Genomic DNA, 22,735 nt, shown 5'->3' on the forward strand with positions numbered 1-22,735 from the left:
TGGGCCAGCTGGAAGAATAAGCAGCATTTACACCAGCTTTGATTTCAGTTGGCTAAAAACTCAGATGCTGCAGCATTACACTGATTCAACAGGTAGGAGAGTGAGTAGGGGCTCTGGGTATGATAGTGGGATGTACATTTCTCTTATTTCCTGATGACATAGTTTACCTTATGGTCCACTGGGTTTCCAAGCAAGCGTATTCATTTGCATTACTTTTTTTTTTTTTTTTTTTAAGATATTTTAAAAGATTTTCCTGGATATTGGATTTATATGTTAGACTTCATTTTCTAATCTGCATAATGTGCTTAAAATTCAGTCTTGTTAATTTCTTTGTTGATTGCAGATGTAAAGGGGAAAAGTCTAATGCTGATCCCTTGATCCCTCCAGAATGGAGTCCAGACATGATGTGGGTTTCGAAGAGCTGTGTCCAGTCTGTGGAGATAAAGTGTCTGGGTATCACTACGGACTACTCACCTGTGAAAGCTGCAAGGTACATTCTTTTTGTGTTGGCTAGAAAACCGGGCGGGAGACAGATCATGTTGTCACTGCAACAAAAGAGCTGCCTTTTTCAAGCAGATCCTTTCTCTTCTTAAACACCCGCAGGGATTTTTCAAAAGAACGGTTCAAAACGACAAGAAGTACACATGCGTGAACAATCAGCAGTGCAGAGTTGATAAAGCTCAGAGGAGACGCTGTCCATTCTGCAGATTTCAGAAGTGTCTTCATGTTGGTATGCGGCTGGAAGGTAAGAAAGGAGCTTTTCACTCTCTGGACCTCCATCCGTAGCTTCTGCCGAGTTCATGTGACGGTATGTGAATTTACTGAAGTAATTCTCTAAATAAATTCCTTCAGCGTTTTTGTGCCACAGCCAGACACAAGTTTCCAGTAGCGCTGGTCCATGAAGCTTTTAGCTGGAAAATGTCTTCAGAAACTGCGGTTCAGTCTCTGTTCCCTTTCACAAAATGCCGAGAGCATAAAATAATTTTAAAACAAGAATGCAATAAATAAATAAAAAGCATAAACAAGATTTAAAAATCTAAGTAGGCAGAGAAAGGCTTTATTACTGTTGAAACAAACCAGTCATTTTTGGATGTGGGTTTTAACATTAGTTTTTTCTTAAATTCATTGCTGTGTCTAATAAAACAACAACAATCACATGATAAAATGATTTTTACCTATAATAGCAATAGTAGTAACAATGGAATAGAAAGCCAGAAGACATGAAAACATTCAGTTTAGAATTACACACAGCTGGAATTATGTTCCTTATAAACCATCCGCATGGCAGTGCAATGAAAACATTTGGACACCTGCTTATTCAAGTGTTTTTATTAATTTTTACTGTTTACCACAGTGTAGAACAAAGAACAGAACTGAACACAATGAAGGAACATGAATGGGACTGAGTAGTAGAAAGAAAAAGCTAAAGGAAGATGTGTTGTACTGGTAGCGTATACAGTCTTACAATCACACAGGTAAATAAAGACAGAGGTACTTAGCAAACAGAATGAAGGGAGAGAGGTCTAACTTAGCTGACAGGCTGACTGGGAGAGACAGAGGGAAAGAAGTGTGTGGTGTGGCAGGAATGGTCGCTTTGCCAGGTGCAAGAGCCAGGTGGAAAATCCAAGAGGTGAATCAGAGTTGAACCAGGTTGGAATCAGGAAGGTTTCAGCAGGAGGCAGGTGGTGCAGGCAGGGAGGGTCACAGAACTGAGGCAGAAGAAAGTTCAGGTTAGCAATGGTACAACAAAGCAAGCAAGAGCAGAACGGTTGCCTCGGTTAGCTAACTAGAGTTGTTTAATTCTCCAACATCGAGTAGTGGCCTGAACTAGACTTTTATGGAGTGAATAGATGAGTATCAGATGGAGCGCTCCCTGCCACAGGTGTGCTCACTCAGGTAATTATCCAATGATCAACACCTGTGTACATTCCATACACACACACCTCAGGAAACGAGGGAAAAGGAGGGTAGAGGGAAAGGCTGTCACTAAGCAGAGCTGGAGGTTAAGGGCATAACACATCCTTCCCTCAGTCTCACTGTCCCTGCTGCTGAGATACACCTTTCTATGCTGCCACTAACATGGGGTTAGCTAGCCTGCAGTGCCTGGTGTTCATCAGACATAATGCTTGGAGCTGTGCCCAAAGACAGCTTTTTTTTTTTATCAGATAAGAGCATCATTTTCCTAGTTTTCATAGTGTTCTTTAAATACTTCTTGGAATTAACTGTGATCACTATGCAGTGCGTCATGTATATGTATAACAGAGACCTTTTCCCAGCCACTTTTTCTTAACCACCAGATTCGTGGAATTGTAGCTGTGGAAAGAGTCCTAGTGCCTTAGAGTTATTTAGGACACTGTGCTGCCAAGAACACACAAAGCTTTCAAAACTGTTTGCTGCTGTTGCAAAATGAAGAGGTTCTGTTTTTGATTTTTATCCATCATCTATTTAATTCTACAAACTAAAGGGTGCAAAAAATGAAGTGTTTAACTACTGCTACTTTTTCATTCTCATGAGATCCAACAAGGCCTTTACTGTGTGTCTGTTGTAATGCTGTGTTAACCTCAAGAATGAGCAAGTTAAGGCGGTTTTATCTAATACCTGAGGCCACAAAGACAAATTTTAATTTACAGTGATTTATTTGGCCAATAGGTTTCTTCTGGCTTGGAATAGGCAAGAACAAGTGACAAAAGCCATTCTTTGTATTAGTGTGATACATTTTAACACATCTTTTTTCTTTAACATATTTACTAGTTTTGTTTTGCCCTATTACTACTGCTGCATTTGGTTTTGTTTCAGTTTGTTATTGCATTATGTTTTATACAATAAATTGGGGTCTAGTCTCATGTGAATATACACTACCGTTCAAAAGTTTGGGGTCACTTAGAAATCTCCTTATTTTTGAAAGAAAAGCAGCTTTTTTCAATCAAGATAACATTAGTAATATAGTCTAGACAATGTTAATGTGGTAAATAATTGTTCTAGCTAGAAACAACTGATTTTTAATGGAATATCTCCATAGGGGTACAGAGGAACATTTCCAGCAACCATCACTCCTGTGTTCTAATGCTACATTGTGTTAGCTAATGGTGTTGAAAGGCTAATTGATGATTGGAAAATCCTTGTGCAATTTTGTTAGCACCATGAATAAAAGTGTGAGTTTTCATGGAAAATATCAAATTGCCTGGGTGACCCCAAACTTTTGCTCCGTGCCGGTGTGTCGCGTAACAGAACTGAGAACGGCGGCTAATTCTGGAGCCAAGTTGTAGGGTTTTTGTAGTTATTTTGGCGTTGGCTAAAGCCCACAGTAGCCTGTGCGAAGGTTCAATAAACGACCAGAGAACGGGATAAAATCTCACTCATCACAGTCATTACATTGTTATTGTGAAAGTCTGTTGCTCTCTGTCTCCAAATACACATACAGACAAACCATGGATCACAAGAAGCTGGATGTTGATCTGGACTTGGGATGGGCGTTATCACGTCTCACCCAAACAAACAGTAGAGGGCTTCGGCAGGCTGCATTTGATGCAGTGTGTGGGAGAAATAGATAAACTAAAACAAGACAAGCTAACAAATGCTGCAGCGAAGCAGTTAACTGTAGACTGCATTCTGATTAGTATTGTGGAAGATGTCGATTTGAGGAACGTTCTTGGGATCGCAACGAATGATGGCATGTCTGAGCCTCAACCCGCATCACTGTCAGGTTTTTTGTGTGTGACGATATAAACATGTGTAAGAGTTTATATCACCAGATTAACCCCCAGGGACTACCCCGGGGGTTAATCTGGCCCCCAGCTCAAGCCAAGCTTAAGTATAATACAAAGGTAATATAAAAAGATATACATGTAATCAGTTATACAGTAATTGAAATTAACAGCCAATTTTGATCTTTGATGATGTTTTGTTTACAGCATAATTTTCTTAGTGATTATGCGATTGTTTTTTTTACCCTTGAACTTTTAAAATTGTAATTAGGTCAAGGACATTCTAATTGTGTTCTTTAATAATGATTTGCTTGCTGTTTTCAGAGTTTCGCTTGCTTAATCTTTATGTCAACTGGTATAATCTGGCCTAGGTCAAAATATATCCCGGGATATTCTTTGGCCTAGGCCAGCTTATACCCAGGTATACTTTGACCAGGGGGGGGTTAATCTGGCCTGTTACACCTGTACTGTAGCCCTCAATGCAGCACTCATAGGTTTGAGTTTGTCCCACGGCCATTTGCTCTTCTCGTCACTCCACTGTCCTATATATTAAAGCCTAAAAAGCCCCGCCCCCCAAAAAAAAAAAAAATACAGAAAGGACTTCAGACTAGAAAGTCATCTACACAGTCAGTCCCAGCTTTGTTCTTTTTTGTGCTTGACCGCTTCACCCCACTCTAACAGGGACAGCTGCTACTGAACATAGACCGTTTATGCTGCGCCCTGATAAACGATAGATGTTTCTGCTGGTACCTGTTCAGAGAAAAGAACAGATATATAAATGTTAACTTGCTGTTGCTGGGAAGGTTCCTGTTATGTTATGATCATGGCCCTGGACTCTGAGGGCAACTTGTTTTTCTATAACAAACCAAATAAAATGTTAATGCCCTTGCAGTGGCAAATACCTTTGGTTTTATTTGATTACAATAATGTTTAAGTTGAAATTCACAAGAAATGTTTTAACTGCTACTGTGTAAAGGGAATACTGCTGTTAAAAAGCACTGTTACAAATCCCCCAGTCACAGGCTCAAAAGCGAGGTAAAGGGACACGACAAAGCATAGGCAAAAACAATATTTATTACAGTTCTAAAAAAAAAACTGAACTACAGACATGGATGGTGGAACTACAACCAGAAATACTGGGCGAAAAGGTAACAGAACAGACTAGAGCTCCCACTAGCGGCAGGGCGGACTGGAACTACAAAAGTCAATTCAAAAAGCGACTGAATTTACAAATGACCCATGTAAGGTAAGACCTAGGCAAGAAGCACACAATATACAAAATACAAAGTTACCTTAAACAAGAAAAGCAATTCAGTTTTGCTGGAATTGACTACAATTATCAGTAACTGGAACACAAACTGGCTCAACGATCAAGCGGGGACTTAACTGAGAGGATACCACTGAGACGGGGCAGGATATCTAATGCTCTGACACATAACTGTTGCATGTACTTACAGTTAGACCACTGCACTTAGAAGGCTATGTACCTACTCATAGAACTGGAATTATGTTCAGTAGCTACTATTTCTATTTCATAACTACTCTGCCCTCTAACAGGCTTCACTATTGGTTAACTCTATAGTTGAATGCCGACAGGGATGAGCATATTTTCAGCTGGACCCCAATCCTGACCCAAAACAGTAAGCAACCGACTTAGCAAAAGAAGGAAGATATAAAAATGAGCCAAAGGCCACAGTTCAGGCACCACCAGCCAGTGGGTCCCAAGGTTGCATGCCTACCACAGTATGCAAACATGCAGCTTTTACAGCATCACATGGCAACCTCTTATCGTTGTGTACTGAGATTTGACTTGAAAAAGGTGGAAGTGAAAGATCAAGATGCAGCCAAGCAGATGTCTTACTGTGAATGAAATAAAGGGAATGCTGCTAGTCTGCCAGAGAAGACTGTACCACTGACAAAATAGTGCAACCCTCTCCAGTCCCTAGGTCCTCCTGATACCAGTACAGCACCCTGTCACCTTCAAGGTAACACAAACAATAAGGTTTTGAACAAAGCGTAAACACAACACTGAAAACAAACATGTAACTTAAAGTCAACCCAAATGCACTCTGTCCTTTACCCTACTCTCTTTTAAGCATGAAAAGGAAGCAAATGTTAACTATGAACTAAATAAACAAAGGGCATGCGGTGCACCAAACACACTTTAACACATGCCCGCACTCCACATTTGCTACACAATGCTAAGTACAAAAGCTAAAACAGATAGACAATGCTGAGAGCGGGGCAAATAAGAAATATAGTACACCATTATGCCACAACCTGCCCTCTGAGCAAGGTGGTAAAACAAATCAAAACCTAGTTAAAACAAATAGTTCCATCCATCCATCCATCCATCCATTATCTATAAACCGCTTAATCCTCATTAGGGTCGCAGGGGGCTGGAGTCTATCCCAGCTGACTTAGGGTGAAGGCAGGGGACACCCTGGACAGGTCACCAATGTACAAATGGTTCCAATTAGTTAAAATTGTTAAAATGTATCTCTAACCCAACGTCTCACTATCTGCTGTTACCAGTTTATGTCATCTCCAGCCAGAAAAAAAACTATTGGTCAAGTAATTTTGGCCTTAACTTTATATTGCTGAATATCAGCTTGAAGAACTGTGATTTACAAATCAACATTTCTTGTCAGCTGTTCGAGCAGATCGGATGAGAGGTGGCAGGAACAAGTTTGGCCATATGTACAAGCATGATCGTGCCATTAAGCAGTGGGGAAAGGCTTTGATACAAGCTACAAGACTCAGACCAGACAGCAGCCCTATTTGGGACTCCTCACCCGATCAGAGAGACTTGGCCTTCACTGGTGGCCCCCACCCAACGGCAAACCTACACAGCACCCCACTAACCACAGCTAAATCTCCACCACCGTCTTCACTTCTGTCCTCCAACTCACCTTTTGTCTCCCAGTACCAGTTCACCTACCCTTCAGACTTGACCATCAAGTCAGAGTACAACAACAACTGGGCAAGTTCAACATGCCCAATTGCCACAATCTGCACTGATTCGTATGACCCATACTCAAGATATTTCTCTGTGCAAGGTCCCAGGATACCTCAGCTAGTGTTGGAGTTTCTGCACTGTGATCCAGATGAGCTACAGCTGCGGAGGAAGATCATTGCTCGTCTCCAGCAGGAGCAGACTGGCTGGGAGACACACAGGGACCCTGAAACCTTCAGCCTGATGTGTACCATTGCTGACCAGATGTTGTGCTCCATTGTAGAGTGGGCACGCACATCCATCTTCTTCAGACAACTTAAGGTAAGGTCCTATTTGTCGACTTTGGTTTGTGTGCACACTGCTTTAGTTTTACTCTGTGCCTGAGGAAGACTCATGCGTAAGAAACTTATCACTTCATAAAACAGGATATACTGCATCAGAGTTCAGGCGTGTTTACTTTAATTTTGACCTTCAAATATGATTGTTTGATAACCTGGATAAATGGTTGGTTTGTTTACAACCTGTCTGGTCATTTGATTCCTTTTTAGTGCTCTATATTGTTAATAATGTTGGGGGTAGTGGCGTAACTGTTCAGTACTATTTATATCTTCCACGTTTCTTGTGTTTCCAGTGTTTTCTCCCTCTTCCTCTTGTTTCTCATTTATCCTCACTTTTAACCTCTCTGTGTCTGTGACTGGATGGGACCAACTGATTCCTCTTCATGGGCAATCACCTGTTCAACTAATCACCTGCTGCAGTACTGAAACTCCAGCCTATCCAACAGCCAGTGCTGACTCAGCCTGCAAGCTCCTACACAGTGTGGTTTCACAGTTACAGACAGCGTACCTTCAAGCCTTTTTCCTCATCACCGGGGATTTTAAACATGCTTTCCTGTCTGCCACTCTCCCTAACTTCTATCAGTTCGTGGACTGCCCCACCAGAGACAACAAAACTCTGGACCTGCTCTATGCCAACACAGCAGATGCCTGCAGTTCCTCCCCCGTCCCGCCGCTTGGCCGCTCAGAAAACAACCTGGTCCATCTACTCCCTGCTTACACACCGATGGTGAAGAAAAAGCCCCCAGCCAAAAAGTGTGTGAAGCAGTGGTCTGAGGAGGCCAGACACTCAAAGACTCTTTCAACACCACAGACTGGGAGGTGCTCTGTGGGCCACATGGACAGGATATTGACAGTTTAATGGATTACATCACGGGATACATAAATTTCTGTGTAGAAACCATCGTGCCCGCTAGGAAGGTGCAGTGTTTCTCCAACAGCAAGCCATGGGTGACACCTGAACTGAGAGCCTTGCTGCTGGAGAAATGGAGGGCCTTTAATTTTGGATGACGGAGAAGAACTGAGGATGGTACAGAAGGATCTTTAAAAAAAAAAAAAAGATCAGGGGGTGCAAGGCCAACTACAAGAAGAAAATGTAGGATCAGCAACAGAATAACAATACAAGAGAGGTCTGGAGAGGACTCCAGACCACATCAGGGCAGGGCAAAGGCAAGAAATAGGGACCCTGAACCTGGGGACAAAGGCTGGGCCAACAAGTTAAACCTGTTTTTCAACAGATTTGACAATGGTCTCACTCCTTCCCCTTCCAGCCTGAACACTGTCCAGCCTACCTCCAGCTCCTCTTCCCTGCTCGCCCCCTCCCTCCTCACAGACAGAGAAGAACTCTTCCTTCACCATCACCGTCACTGGGGCTCTCCTCCTTGGGAAGGACCTGAGCCAGGAAAGCCACGGGTTTTGATGGTATCAGCTCCAGGCTCCTCAGGGACTGTGCAGACCTGCTCTGTCAGGTGGTCTGCTACATCTTCGACCTAAGCCTGAGACTAGAAAGAGTTCCTGCCATGTGGAAGACTTCTTGTGTGATCCCGGTACCAAAGACCTCGTGCCCCAAGGAGGCAACCATTTCAGACCTGTGGCCTCGAGAGGATCGTCATGAACTATCTTCGCCCCCTGGTGAGCCCAAACATGGATCCCTTGCAGTTTGCATACCAGCCTGGCATTGGGACGGATGATGCCATCATCTACCTGCTGCAGATATCCCTGTCTCAGCTGGAGGACACTGGAAACACCGTGAGGATCACATTTTTCAACTTCTCCAGTGCCTTCAATCCAATTTAACCCCCGCTGCTTAGGGTGAAGCTAGAGAGAGCGATGGTCAGTGACCAGCTGGCTGCATGGACCACGGACTACCTCACTGACTGACCCAATATGGGAGGCTACAGCAATAACTGTTACAACTTAATCCTCCTGTATATAGTCTTCTTTTTAAAAAAATTTTAAAAAATCATCTTCTGGATATAATGTTCTCTGGGATTTTGCACTGTTTCTAATTTATTCTTGTACTGCCTTTATACTTTTTTACTCCTCGGAGCTGCTGTAAGGGTGAACTTTCCTCACTGTGGGATCAATAGACTTTATCTTATCTATCATTCCATTCCTTGCCACATTATTCTGCCTGCTCGTGTGGTATTATTGATGGTCAAAATTCTCCCACCTTTTATTCTCAAACAACAGCCTCCTGATCTTCGGATTCTCACCCCTGATTTACCTCTCCATCACCACAACTGTTTAGCAATAAACTTTTCAAAACTGCACAACCGGCTCTGTCTTCTTCAAGCCATTGAACTGTAGGGATGAACCTACTGACTTCAGTTCACTTGTTTCTTTTGACATTAATACAGACAAACCTTCTGCATGAGAAAGAAGACAGGCCACCTGCATGACACCAGATTACCTCACTCACCATCATGCTATGTGAGGGCTGACCCCAGCCTGGCGAGGCCTATCTCCCAGGGCAACAGCTTTGCAAAATGCATTTTGAGATCTTATACTGCGGCTGCTGTGGCCATTTTCTATTCATTTGCCCTGTCATTTAAAAGACAGGGCTCACCAGTAGAGTGGGGATACTAGTGAGCAGCACAAAATCTTAAATTCTGCAGCAAACAATGCAGTTTTTAGCTACTTTCTGTCACAATCAGCTCTCCTTCTTCTTCCTCACTCTGGTTGGCTCTTTAGCTGAGGATTGTTTTCTTGACCAATAGCCAACTGCTTAATCTTGAATTCCCTGATGCCTCTAGAAGCTCCACTTGTGGGTAGATGGTAGACTTTTACCAGACACCACTCACAGTGTAATTCCTTTAACCATAGTTATTTCAGGTAAGCATGGAGAAAATATTCAGTATAGCATAATTTCCATTCCAAACTCTCCATTAATCTTAAGCCACACCTGGCTCAGACAAACCATACATCAACTGCTCTGCTGGCAAGGTAGTTAGCTTTAGTACTCTCTTTTACTCTTGCTGGCTGCTGTCTCAGCTTCTGTAAGGTGTGTTGCAGCAGCTCCAGACTGGATCTCCATAAAGCATACCACTGGATGCGGATAAGAGAGGGAGGTGAATGGAAAACCTTTATTTGCCACTAGAGTACTTCGAGTAATTGTTCATCCCATTTGGACTTACTAAAGCTCACACCCTGTTTCAGGCCCTGCTGAGTGATGTTCTCTGTGATTTAATCTCAAGTTGCCTTGTAATTTAAAAGCATCAAAAACTAAACCTACTGCTGTACAATTAAAAAAGAAAATCAAAAAAATGCAATAAAACACAGTGACTCAAAAACTGATTTTAAATGAAATTTGAATAAAAGAAAATGCAAAAATAATAAAAAAGAAGGAGTCACAACATGGAAAGATTATGTTATAGTGTCAAGCACTACTCAAATCGAAGGACAATTGGAAGAGGTGGGACTTTAGCAGTGACTAAAAAATGTCTAAAGCCTGAGCAATTCTTATTTTAAAAGGCAAAATCTTTCAGAGTTTGGGGGCAATCATCTCAAAGGCTTGATTACCTGAATTTTTGTGCCTGGATCTCGGGACATCTAGAAACATGTGGTTGGTCAGTGTCAGTGCTATAACCAGGATATGATGAGGCAAGAGTTCTGCTAGATAAGAGGGGTGTACTGTGAAGCGCCTTTGACATAGCCAGGATTTCTTTGTGTATGTTGTCTTGCCAAACCTAAAACCCCTATCAGAAATAATGAATACCACATAGAGATCATGGATATCACAACAGTGGTTATCAGCATTCTTTGGTTACCCAGACATACTTTAGGCTTTGTGCACACTAGGAGGTAAATGGTTTAAGGTCTTTCTCTCTGCTTTAAGGTTAGTGACCAGATGAAGTTACTGCACCACGGCTGGAGTGAACTATTGCTCCTGGACATCATCTCCAGACAGATCCTGTATGGCAAAGAGGGCAGTCTGCTCCTGGTCACTGGGCAGGAGGTGAGTTGTCTTTGCTTATCTGCTGCCTTTGTATTATGAATATAATTATCCAGATCCACATATAAAACCATGTTATTTCAAATTCGGATGAGCCAATGCTATAATTCATCCTTTTTTCCAATAGGCAATATCAAATTTTTTCCTCATATGTAAAAATTTCCAATCTCTTTACTGTAGCTGTATGAAAATGTTGTGCATTGGTTAAATATTCTTAACGCCCACAACATTACAACCACCTACCTAATGTCCGTCCCGTGGCGTGAATAAACTCTAACCTGTCAAGTCACACACTCCACAAGACAGTAACAGCAGATCCATGGGAGATCAATGGATCAGACTTGTTTTGTTTTGTGTTTTTTTTTTACCACATCCCACAGATTGTATTGTGATCTGGGGAATCTGGTGGCCAAATCAGCGTCTTGAACTATTTGTCATGTTCCTCCTACCAGTCCTGAACAATGTTTGCAATGTGGTAGGCATTATTCTGCTGAAAGAGGTCACTGCCATCTAGGAACACTGCTACCATTAAGGGGTGCACATGGTCTGCAGGTGTAAGTTTAAGTAGGTACGATGAGTCAAAGTAGCATCCACATAAATGGCAGGACATCAAGTGTCCCAGCAGAATGTTGTTCACAGAATCATGCTGCCTTTAAGGGCTTGCCATCTTCCCACAGTGCATCCTGTTGCCATCTCTTCCCCAGATAAACAAAGTATGCAAACTTTACTATCCACATAATGTAAAAGTATAGGAATTCAGTAGACCAGGCAACCTTCTGTAGCTGCTCCATGGTCCCGGTCTGCACTCATGTGCCCACTGTGGCTGTTTTCAGTGACAGACAGGGGACTCCATGCAGTCCCATACCCAACAAACTGCAATGTGTTAAGATAAAGATAAGATAAAGTTCTTTATTTCTCCCCACTCCAGGGGAAATTTACATTGTTACAGCAGCTTTATTTACAATATATACAAGGGTGAGAGATGAGGGTAAAGTGGCTTAACAGAAAAAATAAAAATAAAGTTTAAAAGTGCAAAGATGTGCAGTGCAAGAATGTCAGTGCAAATTTATGGTTTGGGGTGGTAATGATATAGTCCAGTTTATGTTAACATCAGCCAGTGATGCTGATGTTGTAAAGTCTTCTAGCAGATGGGATGAAGGACCTGCGATAGCGCTCTTTCTTGCAGGGTGGATGTCTCAGTCTGCTGCTGAAGGAGCTGCTTAAAGACCCCACAGTGTCATGCAAGTGTTGTGTGCTCTGAAACTTTTCCAAACAGGATAAAAGCTGTCAGCAATTTGTGCTACGGTAGATCTGTTGTGGAATTGTCCTTGCTTGAACCACTTTAATAGATACTGACCACTTCATACTAGGAACATCCCACAAGCGCTGCCCTTTGGAAATGCTCTAACCTAGCCATCTAGCCATCACAACTTGAAACAAAAATGACATTGACATTTCCTGGCTACAACACATGAAGTTTAAGAGCTGACTGTTCACGTGATTATAGCCAACCCCTTGATAGGTGCCATTGTAGGAAGATCGTCATTATTCACTTTACCTCTCAGTGACACTTAATGTTGTGGCTGGGTGTGTGTATGTTGTTTTTTCAAATCTTTATGTAATAATCCATGACGTGCCCTGGCAAGATTTGAGTGCACATACTTGATTGCAAGCCCCAATAATTATTATTTTTGGAAAATAGGTGTGACACATTAATAGGAAAGCTCAGAAATTAGAGTACAGAGGGAGTAGTGATTGCTCTGATGTCAATAGATGTTTTCTTTGGTTCAGGTGGAGCTGTCAGATATAGTCTTTCATGCTGGTCCTGCTTTGGCCAGCCTGACCCAGAGAGGACAAAAGCTGGTTGAGAAGCTTCACATCCTAAAGGTGGATCGCCAAGAGTTTTCCTGCATCAAGTTTTTCATCCTCTTTAATCCAGGTTTGTGACAACTGGTGCTTTTAACTTGGAGTTTCATATTGACTAAAACAGTCTTGGAGTTTTGCACTGATTTGATCAATTGTTTTTGTCATGACTGTGCTTACAAAAGAAACCTTTCAGATTTAATCATTTTAGAGACATCTGTACAATTGCAGACCCCTTCCACTGCAAGAGCCTTTCCAGGGACATTGGCACCATTTTTTGTATTGTGTTTAGAAAAGAGAAACAAGGGTTTAATTGAGATAAGATCTTTACTTGAAGTTCAAGAGCAGGACCACACATCAGTCGCTCCCCTTCCTGTCATACGTCAATACTTACCGCTCTGCTCTTCCCACTTATTTATTCTCGTTTCTCATACTCCAGCCACCCACCTTCCCTTTACTTTTGCCTTCCTTTCCTGTCATCTCCTTTTCCTAGGGGGTCCGCCAGCCCAGGAGCCGCTGCTGATCCTAGATTAAGCATTTCCCCACACTGTATCAGCTCATCTCAGTCATCACCAGCATAACGCTCATTTGCATCCAATAAACAATCAAGCTTCAAACTGATGGTGTGGTCCTTGCTAGTGAAAATGTTTTTCATTAAGTCATAGCATTTAAAAAGTCCCCGAATAGCATATACCAGTTGTTTCATGGTGATTATGTTCTATGTGCTTTTTCTACTAATTAATTACAAAGTGCCTGTCCAGAAAACTCACATTTATTTGACATGGTTCCATGTTTGGATGTAGAGTTGAATACATGCAGAAATAACTTTTAGACAGTGTACAGGACTTGATGTTAGATAACACTTGGTAAATTTGGTAGGTTATAGTTTTAGTGATACTTCTACAATTTTTCAGCTTTTCACTTTCTCTTTACCCCACTGACCAGATGTGAAAGAGCTTGAAGATCATGGGTTGATAAAAAGTGTGCAAGAACAGGTTGAAAGAGCCCTGCTGGAGTATACACTGACCACCTCTTCACAGTACCTCAGCCGCTTTGTTGACCTGTTGCTGTGTCTGTCTGAGTTACGGTCTCTCAGCACCCTCATGGAAGATTACCTGAACTTCAAACACCTGAGTGGTGAGATGCCATGCAACAACCTGCTCAGTGAGATGCTCCATGCCAAGCAAGCATGAAGACTTGTGTGCAGATGATAGCATATGTAAGCACTGAGCTGTGATAAATGTTTAATAAAAAATTATGCTGTTCATCCCTGGTTTTTTCCTTTGCTTTAAGACTGAAATTTAACAATAATACGTACAAAAAGTAATATTGAGAAGATGTGGCTTGTATTCACTGAAAGAACATTATACTTAAATCCCAGATCTGACATTTTGTGAAAGAAGATTTTCATCAGAAGAAAATGAAAGCTAAAGCTGCTCCTTGGCAGTGTAAAAAGAATTGTAAATCTTGGACTGTTATTTTAAAATATGTATTTGTGAGTTGTAGACAGCAACAGGTTTGAGCTGAGGCTAGTCATTTTTTTTTATACAAAGACCTGTACAAGTCGGTATCCTACACTACTGTGTGTGGATTTTATGAGGCCACATGAAACATGTAGGACAGGTGATGGCACTGCTTACAGAATTCATATTGTGATTACAGTGTCTTCGAAAACTGGGAAAATCTCAGTTTCTTATAAACTGGCCAAGGCCAAAGTATACCCCCTGATATAAACTGACCTAGGCCAGAGTCTACCCTGCGGTATACTTTGGCCTCAGCCAGTTAATACCCGGGTATACTGTTTCCCAGGGGGTTAATCTGGTCTGTTACACCTGGATGCGAACAGGGGATCTTCTAGCTGCAAGCAAAAGTGCGAACCACCAAGCCACTGTGCAGGCCAGGCACCCAGTCAAGATCATAAAAAGCAGGTAAACCAATCACCCAATAAAACCAAAATAAATAGTAGTATAAAGTAAGATATTATACCAGCAAAGAGCATGAAAGGAAAAAGCAAAACTGGATGAACAATGTGTTTGACAGGATACCACAGAATAAGCTGTAGCTCTCTAAGAATCATCACTGTGTGTCTGAGGTTTGCCAAAGAACAGCTGAACACTCCACAGTGCTTCTGGGAAAATATTTTGGGTTCTGATGTAGCAAAAGGATACTGAATGCTAACATGAAACTAGAGACCATCTCATCATGTGATCACACCAGCTGCAACTGTACTGGCTGCTACACCCATCAGTACATTGATGTTCCAACCCCTGAGTACTTAGTGGTCATTACTACATTGCTTTGAATACACAGCACTCACTGGTTAGACCACAGGCATCTTAGAAGTCAGCCTTCATTTTGTTTAACTACACACTGGTAAAGTTTTGGGTGTCTTGCATAGATGAGATGCTATAAAAAAAAATGTGTCCACAGAGAGACAGGCAGACAGTCATATTAACACATGGAAAAGTACTCAAAACTCAGTTAGTGCCAGCGCCCAGTCAGTACTTCCAGCTGCGTTACCATACCATTACGCCAGCAACAAAGAGCTCTTAGGCAAAAAATAGAAGTGGAGCAATATCCATCCTTCCATTACTTTTACACCACTTAATCCTCATTAGAGTCACGGGGGGCTGGAGTCTATCCCAGCTGACTTAGGGCAGGTCAGTGGAGCAATACATTAAGTAAAATTAGGGAAGGGGTCTCTGATAAAAGTACGATTTAAATGAAGAGATTTACAAGAGGTCTATGGTTTTTGATGTGAATGACAGGACACCACAAAGGGAGCTGTAACTCTCCAAAAAACATCACTGTGCTTGGCATGCTTCATAGCCAGTGCTGTAAGAGTGGGCTTTGTCACTGCAAATGATGAGACCAGACAAAGTGAAATAGTTGTCATGTCATTGTGTTCATGTTTGGCTACACAGTTGTCTGTACCTCTTCATCCCATCTTGTCCTATTGAAATAAGGCTGTTTTTTTTACACACAATACTGAAAAAGGATTTCAATAATAAAAAATAAAAAATGACAAACTTATCAGGTGTTTAAAAATGAAACATAAATGTCAATTCATAAAATTATCACAGAACATCCAAGGTCAGTTCTAGCAGGAACACTGTTGTGCTGTGCAACACCAAGGGCTCTAATTCCAGAATTATTTATTTGTTTGCACATCATTCAATAACGGTCATATTGATTTTGAAGCTAATTCACTGAACTCAATTCAACAATATTTAAACTAAAATGTAAAATGAGTTGCTCTACTGTAGTAACTATAGCCTGTAGCCTTCACTAAACACTGCCGGGGGAGTGTTAGTCATGATGATCATAACTTTACCAATTCAACCTAACCATTATCAAGTCCTCAAGCATTGTTTCTTCATTTGGACATAGCTCTCCCTGTCACTGAGCTACTGCTTGAAAATGACAAATTGTGCTTTACATATTTGTCCCAATTTACCTAAAAACTAATAATTAATAGCTCATAACTTCCCTATTATCATTTGACTATAATGGATTCATTTAATCACAGCCATCCCCAGAGCACCTGCAGCAGATATTATATTCCTTTAAGGGATGTTTTTCTCTCCATCTGATGAACCTTCTACATGCTGCACTATGCTCATGAACTTGTCTCTAAGTGTGTCTGTTTATTACGGAGAAAATCATGTGCAAGATGTTTTTCATAGGTTTTTCACTAGTTATAAGGCTGATGCATACTATGAGACCAAATCAATAATGTTACCAGCCTTAAAAACCAGAACAATAAGTTCCAAGAGGCTAAAAATCTCTGAGGAGCCTAAAAAAAACTGCAGAATTGGTCGCAGTTCTCTGGAGGCATTAAAAAGCTGTCATCTGATACATTTTAAATATAAAGTTATTGATTGTAATTAAATGAAGAAGCTTTAAAATGACAAAGTTTTCTCCAGGTGACAGCATGTCATGCACAGTATTATCTGTATCTGCTTGTTCTAATCATTCATTGCAACTATTCAAATTTTCATATTACATTGCACATAGGGTGTAATTGACTGTGAACCTTTCTCAGTTCCACAACATGAAAATATCAGATTCTAATTCTTGTGTAGACACTAAAATTTCCAATGATATGAAGGAGTGTCAGGCCGAAATTTGGTCTTATGTTTGACCTGTAAAACAAGCATTTTCACTGCTGATAAGATATCAAAGGAGAAAAAGGGTGAATAACTTTAAAGTTAGAGTGTGAGTTTTTCCTCTTAATATGGACATTATATAGATATGAGTTGAAACAAACTGATGCTGTCAGACACTAAGGAATGTGATGATTTTAGCAACTTTCCAGTTACTCAAGGGAAAAAAAAGGGAAACTGTGTTTTAAAGGGTTAGGCAAGGCCTGACCAAAAAACCCTAAGCTCTAAAGAAGCCATTAAACAGTCCAGCAGGGATGACGCTGATGAGGTTCATATTAAGATCTATAAGTCTACTTAAGTTAAATTTTTGTTTTTGGAAAATTAACTGTTTTTAAATCCTCACAACACATAATATTATTATTCATGACATGACATATAAAGCTTGCATTTTAGTCCATGATGACGTATTGGAAAATGAAGGCAGTGGATGGTGAGAAATCAGACACTCTTTCAGCAGGTTGAAGTCAGAGTACATTAAACCCTTGTTGTCACTCACTGAGATCCCACTGATTGTACCTTGAACCACCTGTTTTGCCCACTCTGCTTAGGCTTAATCAGCATAATGCATTCATCTTCTTGTGTGGAGGTGCACTATCTGATCCTGTTTACCTTGTTGGTGCCCATTTCCTACGCAACCTTGAGAACCAGCTGGCATCCATCCTGTTCAAGGACAAAACATGACAGTGTCATAAAAGACAGACTGGTACAAGCCCAGAACAGGCCTTCTGACTGGACCAAATCTACTTACAGATACAGACAGCTGAAGTCAGTTCATAATTTTACACTTCATTTAATAACCAAATTAAGGGAATCTACTAAAATGTACTTTACTTCACCATATTTTGCATTCATAAGCTGTATATATAACATACACTAGCAGTCAAAAGTTTGGACACACCTTCTCATTTAATGTTTTTTCTTTATTTTCATGACTATTAACATTGTAGATTCTCACTGAAGGCATCAAAATCATGAATGAACACATATGGAATTATGTAGTAAACTAAAAATTGCAAAATAAGTCAAAACATGTTTTGTATTTCAGATTCTTCAAAATAGCCACCCTTTGCTTTGATTACTGCTTTGCACACTCTTGGCATTCTCTCCATGAACTTCATGAGGTAGTCACCTGAAATGGTTTTCGCTTCACAGGTGTGCCTTGTCAAGGTTCTTGCCTTGGGTTGGAACCATCAGTTGCGTTGTGCAGAAGTCAGGTTGGTACACCATTGACGGCCCTATTTGACAACTGTTAGAATCCATATTATGGCAAGAACCAATCAACTAAGTAAAGAGAAACGACAGTCCATCATTATGTTATGAAGGTCAGTCAAATGTTATGTCAGTAAAATGTTACGTATATCACATCCGGCTTGTACACTCAAAACAAAGCAATAACAAAAAAGAGACAAAGAGCACATAAAAATAAAGAGCCTACATAGGACAATACATACAGAACATTTAAAGAGATTGTAAAAGTTTTTAATATAAAGTTGCTACAGAGTATGACAAAAATATAATGTGGTGTGGTTGTGACGTATAAATATGTGAATAAAGGTTCTATCTATCTATGTATCTATCTATGTATCTATCTATCTATCTATATTTTCAGTGTTTTCTTAATATGTCTGTGCTCCTTCTCCCCCTGCCTTGGTAGGGCCTGGTACTGTACGGTTATGATGACCACTAGCTTATGTTCCAGTGGATGATGGGAGTCAAACACCAGGTGTTGGTCTGTGTGTGTTGGGTTCCTGTAAACTTATGAAGTTAACTTGTTAACTTAGATTTGGGAGCAGGACCACGCTTTAACCACACCTCTAATTACGAGGCAGGCCTACTTTTACTCGACTAACCCATCCTGTGCTGTTTGTCTCCATCTTTTGATGACAGACTGCACTGATACTTCTACATCGGAGAAGCATTACTTAACAGTCTACTCACCATTGGTCCTGATCTGCAATCCTACCTAGACAACAATTTATTCAACAATTCTTCTCCTGTCATAATATTTCCCAGCAGTCAGACTACAGTCAGTCAAAAAGCTATCTTCCCTCCATGGTGCACATTCCCTGACCTCCAAGCACACTAAACAAGATCTCTCCAACTCCAGATCGGCTTCAAACACCCTCTCCTCTGTCCATGAGGCCTTGGAATTTGCTGTTATCGCACACATAGATGCAGTAGCCAGCCCAATCAATCACAGTGTATTTTTACACGCAAGACATCGTGCTTCTTTCTAACATCGCACACTTGAGAGGCATGTCAGCAGTGTGCCACTCGGTGGTGTCAATATAGATGTCAACAGGCGCTTTCCTTCACAACCGGTTGTGTACAGGCATCAGACCAACATGACGGCTTTCTCTTTTATTATGAGAACAGTTCAGCAAAATGTGTTTCTGAAAACACTTGAGGCAAAAAATAAACCATGCAGTTGCTGAATCTGTCCTCCTTTTTAGTTTTAGTATTACTTTAGAGATTTAACAAAGGTTTTGTGATGCACTGAATGTCCACTCGATGGTCACTGTTTACATAAGGTGGCAACTACTTGGTTGTATTATAGGGCATTTCCCAGAGACAATTAATGGGAAGCATTAGGGTGGATTCTGTGGACATGTACCGTCAGCGAGCTCCATCACTTCCAACTCTCGACAGAACTCCACAGTGCACCTGCTGCATGTCTCCACCTCATCAGACCTCTACAGGACACAAAACTAGAAGGAGAGACTGGCCTGTGGACATCTTCAGGATGTGCTGAGAAGGAATTTATTTAAGCTGCTTCCACAACAAATGAAAGTTTCTGCTGTTTTAGCACCCACTCCAGCCACAACAAACTCTGAGTCTCCAGTGCTTTCGGCATTCTTACCTGAGAGATCCACCTCCAGGTTTGTCACACCTGACATTACAGCAGCACCTCCTTCTCCAGGCCATCAGCCAGCATTGCTAGCCCCCTCTACTGGGGACCAGGTTGTATAACACCCCGTATTGGCAGGCTTCTCAAACTCCTCATGCATCCTTTCATCCCATCATCCATTCATCTACCCTGCCTTCAGCTGTCCACAGCAACTTAGCTCCTGCTACCACCCTCCTCCCGAACACCCACATGTTTTTTTTCAACATCTAATATCTTCTCTCCCTGTCATTCCTCCTTCATCCTCATCATCCCTTCATTATCATCCCACTTTCATCACTATCATCCCACCTTCATCAGGAATGAAATTGTGAATATTAGACAAAAAATCCTGAACATGTCTAAAGGCACAATGGCTCTGGAAGCATCTGTAGGACCAGATTTAGATTTGGACTGCTGTAAATCCCGCAGAGCTCACGTCGACAGTAAATTCGTCTAAACCAGAAACATGTCTCTTGGACCCCATCCCCACCAGTTTGTTCAAGGAAATCTTTCCTTAAATTGACACTGCAGTAATAAATACCATCAACTACTCTCTACTAATAAGCTTTTAAAGTTACTATAATAAAGCCACCTCTTAAAAGTCTACTCTGGATCGAAGTGTTTTAGCCAACTATAGACCCATATCCAACTTCCCTTTTATTTCCGAAATTCTTGAAAAAGTTGTTGCAAGTCAATTATGTGACCATCTATACAGAAATGGTTTGTTTAAAGAGTTTGAGTCAGGATTTAGAATGCATCTTCGTGCAGAAACAGCACTGGTGAAAGTCATGAATGATTTTTGAATAGCTTCTTACCTTGGACTAGTTTCTATACTTGTTCTGCTCGATCTCAGTGCTGCATTTGATGCAGTTCATCACAGCATCTTAATACAGAGACTGGAACATGTTATTGGGATGAAAGTCACCCCACTAAATTCGGTTAAATCATATTTATCAGATAGATTCCAATTTGTTCATGTTAATGATGATTCTTCTGACTACACCAGAGTTATTTCACAGGGTTCTGTGTTATGACCAATATTATTTATTTTGTACATGCTCCTTTTGTCAGTCTTACTAGGAAACACTGCACACATATTCATTGTTATGCAGAGCCAGCTATATTTATCTATGAAATCAAATGAAACTAATCAGTTTGTCAAACTCCAAGCTTGTCTGAAGGACATAAAGGCCTAGATGACCTGTAATTTTCTTCATTTAAATTCAGACAAAGGGGCTGCACAGTGGCGTAGTGGTTAGCACTTTCGCCTTGCAGCAAGAAGGTCCCTGGTTCGCGTCCCGGCTTTCCCGGGATCTTTCTGCATGGAGTTTGCATGTTCTCCCTGTGCATGCGTGGGTTTTCTCCGGGTACTCCGGCTTCCTCCCACAGTCCAAAAAATATGCTGAGGTTAATTGATTACTCTAAATTGCCCGTAGGTGTGAATGTGAGAGTGATTGTTTGTCTATATATGTAGCCCTGCGACGGACTGGCGACCTGTCTAGGGTGTCCCCTGCCTTCGCCCGAGTCAGCTGGGATAGGCTCCAGCCCCCCCCGCGACCCTAGTGAGGATTAAGCGGTGTATAGCTAATGGATGGATGGAAATTCAGACAAAACTGAGGTTATAAACACCTCAAAAACACACTATCCAACCAGATTATTCCAGATGACATTACATAGTCTCCACTTCTACTGTAAAGAACCTTGGAGTTATATTTGATTAGGATATATCATTTAGTTAAATATAAATCAAGTCTCTAGGACAGCTTTCTCTCTTCTACACAATATTGTAAAAAATAGGAATAGCCTGTCTTAATGATGCCGAAAAACTAGTCCATGCATTTATAACTTCCAGGCTGGACTATTATTCCCTCTGGTCTCCCCCTCAAGTCCCTTCATAAACTCCAACTAGTTCAGAATGCTGAAGCCCGGATCATCACCAGGACATTTTTTCTCCACCACATCATCCCTGTTCTCCAACAACTTCACTGGTTCCCAATCACACACCACTTTATCTGTCAAACCATGTTCCTAACCTTCAAGGCGCTCCATAACCTCACCCCTCCATACCTCACTGAACTCCTCCACATAAACACACCCAGCCAGACTCTCAGATCATCTTCCTCCCTCAGCTTCACCATCCCTCCTGCCCGTATGACCATCATGGGGTCCAAAGCTTTCAGCCGCTCTGCCCCTCGCTTCTGGAACTCCCTCCCGCCTGACATTCGAAACATTGACACCTTGACCATTTTCAAATCCCATCTCAAAACCCATCTGTTCAAACAAGCCTACTCACCCTGACTTTCATCTCACTGCAAAATTTCTCTTACATTTGTAGAAATTGTTGAATTTCGTTCTCTTAAACATTTTACATCTAAGTTTTATACTGTTGATGTGTTTTAACTAAGTGTACTTTGTACGATGTCCTTGGGTGTTTTGAAAGGCACCTATAAATAAAATATATTATTATTATTTTTACTATTATTGTGGTTCTTCTAATTTCACAGCAGTATAATATTGTGACACATCATTTGTATATCTGGTCGACAGGTGATCCGATTTTCTGGCTTATCTAGAGTGATGTAAAAAGCTCCTTTGTAAACTTTAATATGTTTAAATATCTGTTTCCAGCTACACTATTGTGAAGTAAAAACAATTTAATTCTTTATGCACTCTTTGAGCCATCAGTGCCAATTGATGCTTAAGAATGGACCTAAAATATAGGGTTGCCTATGTTTTGTTTTGTTTTTGCTATGTGAATTATTAGTTGTTTTTTTTTTTACTGTTGGGAACAGAGCAAAGGGTGTAGCTAATTAGTAAATTGTAATGAAATGCGAGATCAATTTATACTTAATGGTTCATTTAAACTATG

The 22,735-nt window shown here is 41.0% G+C and overlaps 1 protein-coding gene across 1 annotated transcript; it reads left to right on the top strand.

Moving 5' to 3' along the window:
- Positions 1-71: 71 nt before the first annotated feature.
- LOC111579148 (nuclear receptor subfamily 5 group A member 2-like) lies at positions 72-14,080 on the top strand. The gene is made up of 6 exons (XM_055019085.1): positions 72-490; positions 604-745; positions 6,356-6,981; positions 10,834-10,953; positions 12,742-12,889; positions 13,759-14,080. Exons 1-6 carry the CDS (start codon positions 389-391, stop codon positions 14,004-14,006), a joined length of 1,386 nt encoding a protein of 461 aa, XP_054875060.1. The 5' UTR covers positions 72-388; the 3' UTR covers positions 14,007-14,080.
- The last annotated feature ends 8,655 nt before the right edge of the window (positions 14,081-22,735 follow it).

This window comes from Amphiprion ocellaris, chromosome 17 (assembly GCF_022539595.1).
Source record: "Amphiprion ocellaris isolate individual 3 ecotype Okinawa chromosome 17, ASM2253959v1, whole genome shotgun sequence".
Classification (NCBI taxonomy): domain Eukaryota; kingdom Metazoa; phylum Chordata; class Actinopteri; family Pomacentridae; genus Amphiprion; species Amphiprion ocellaris.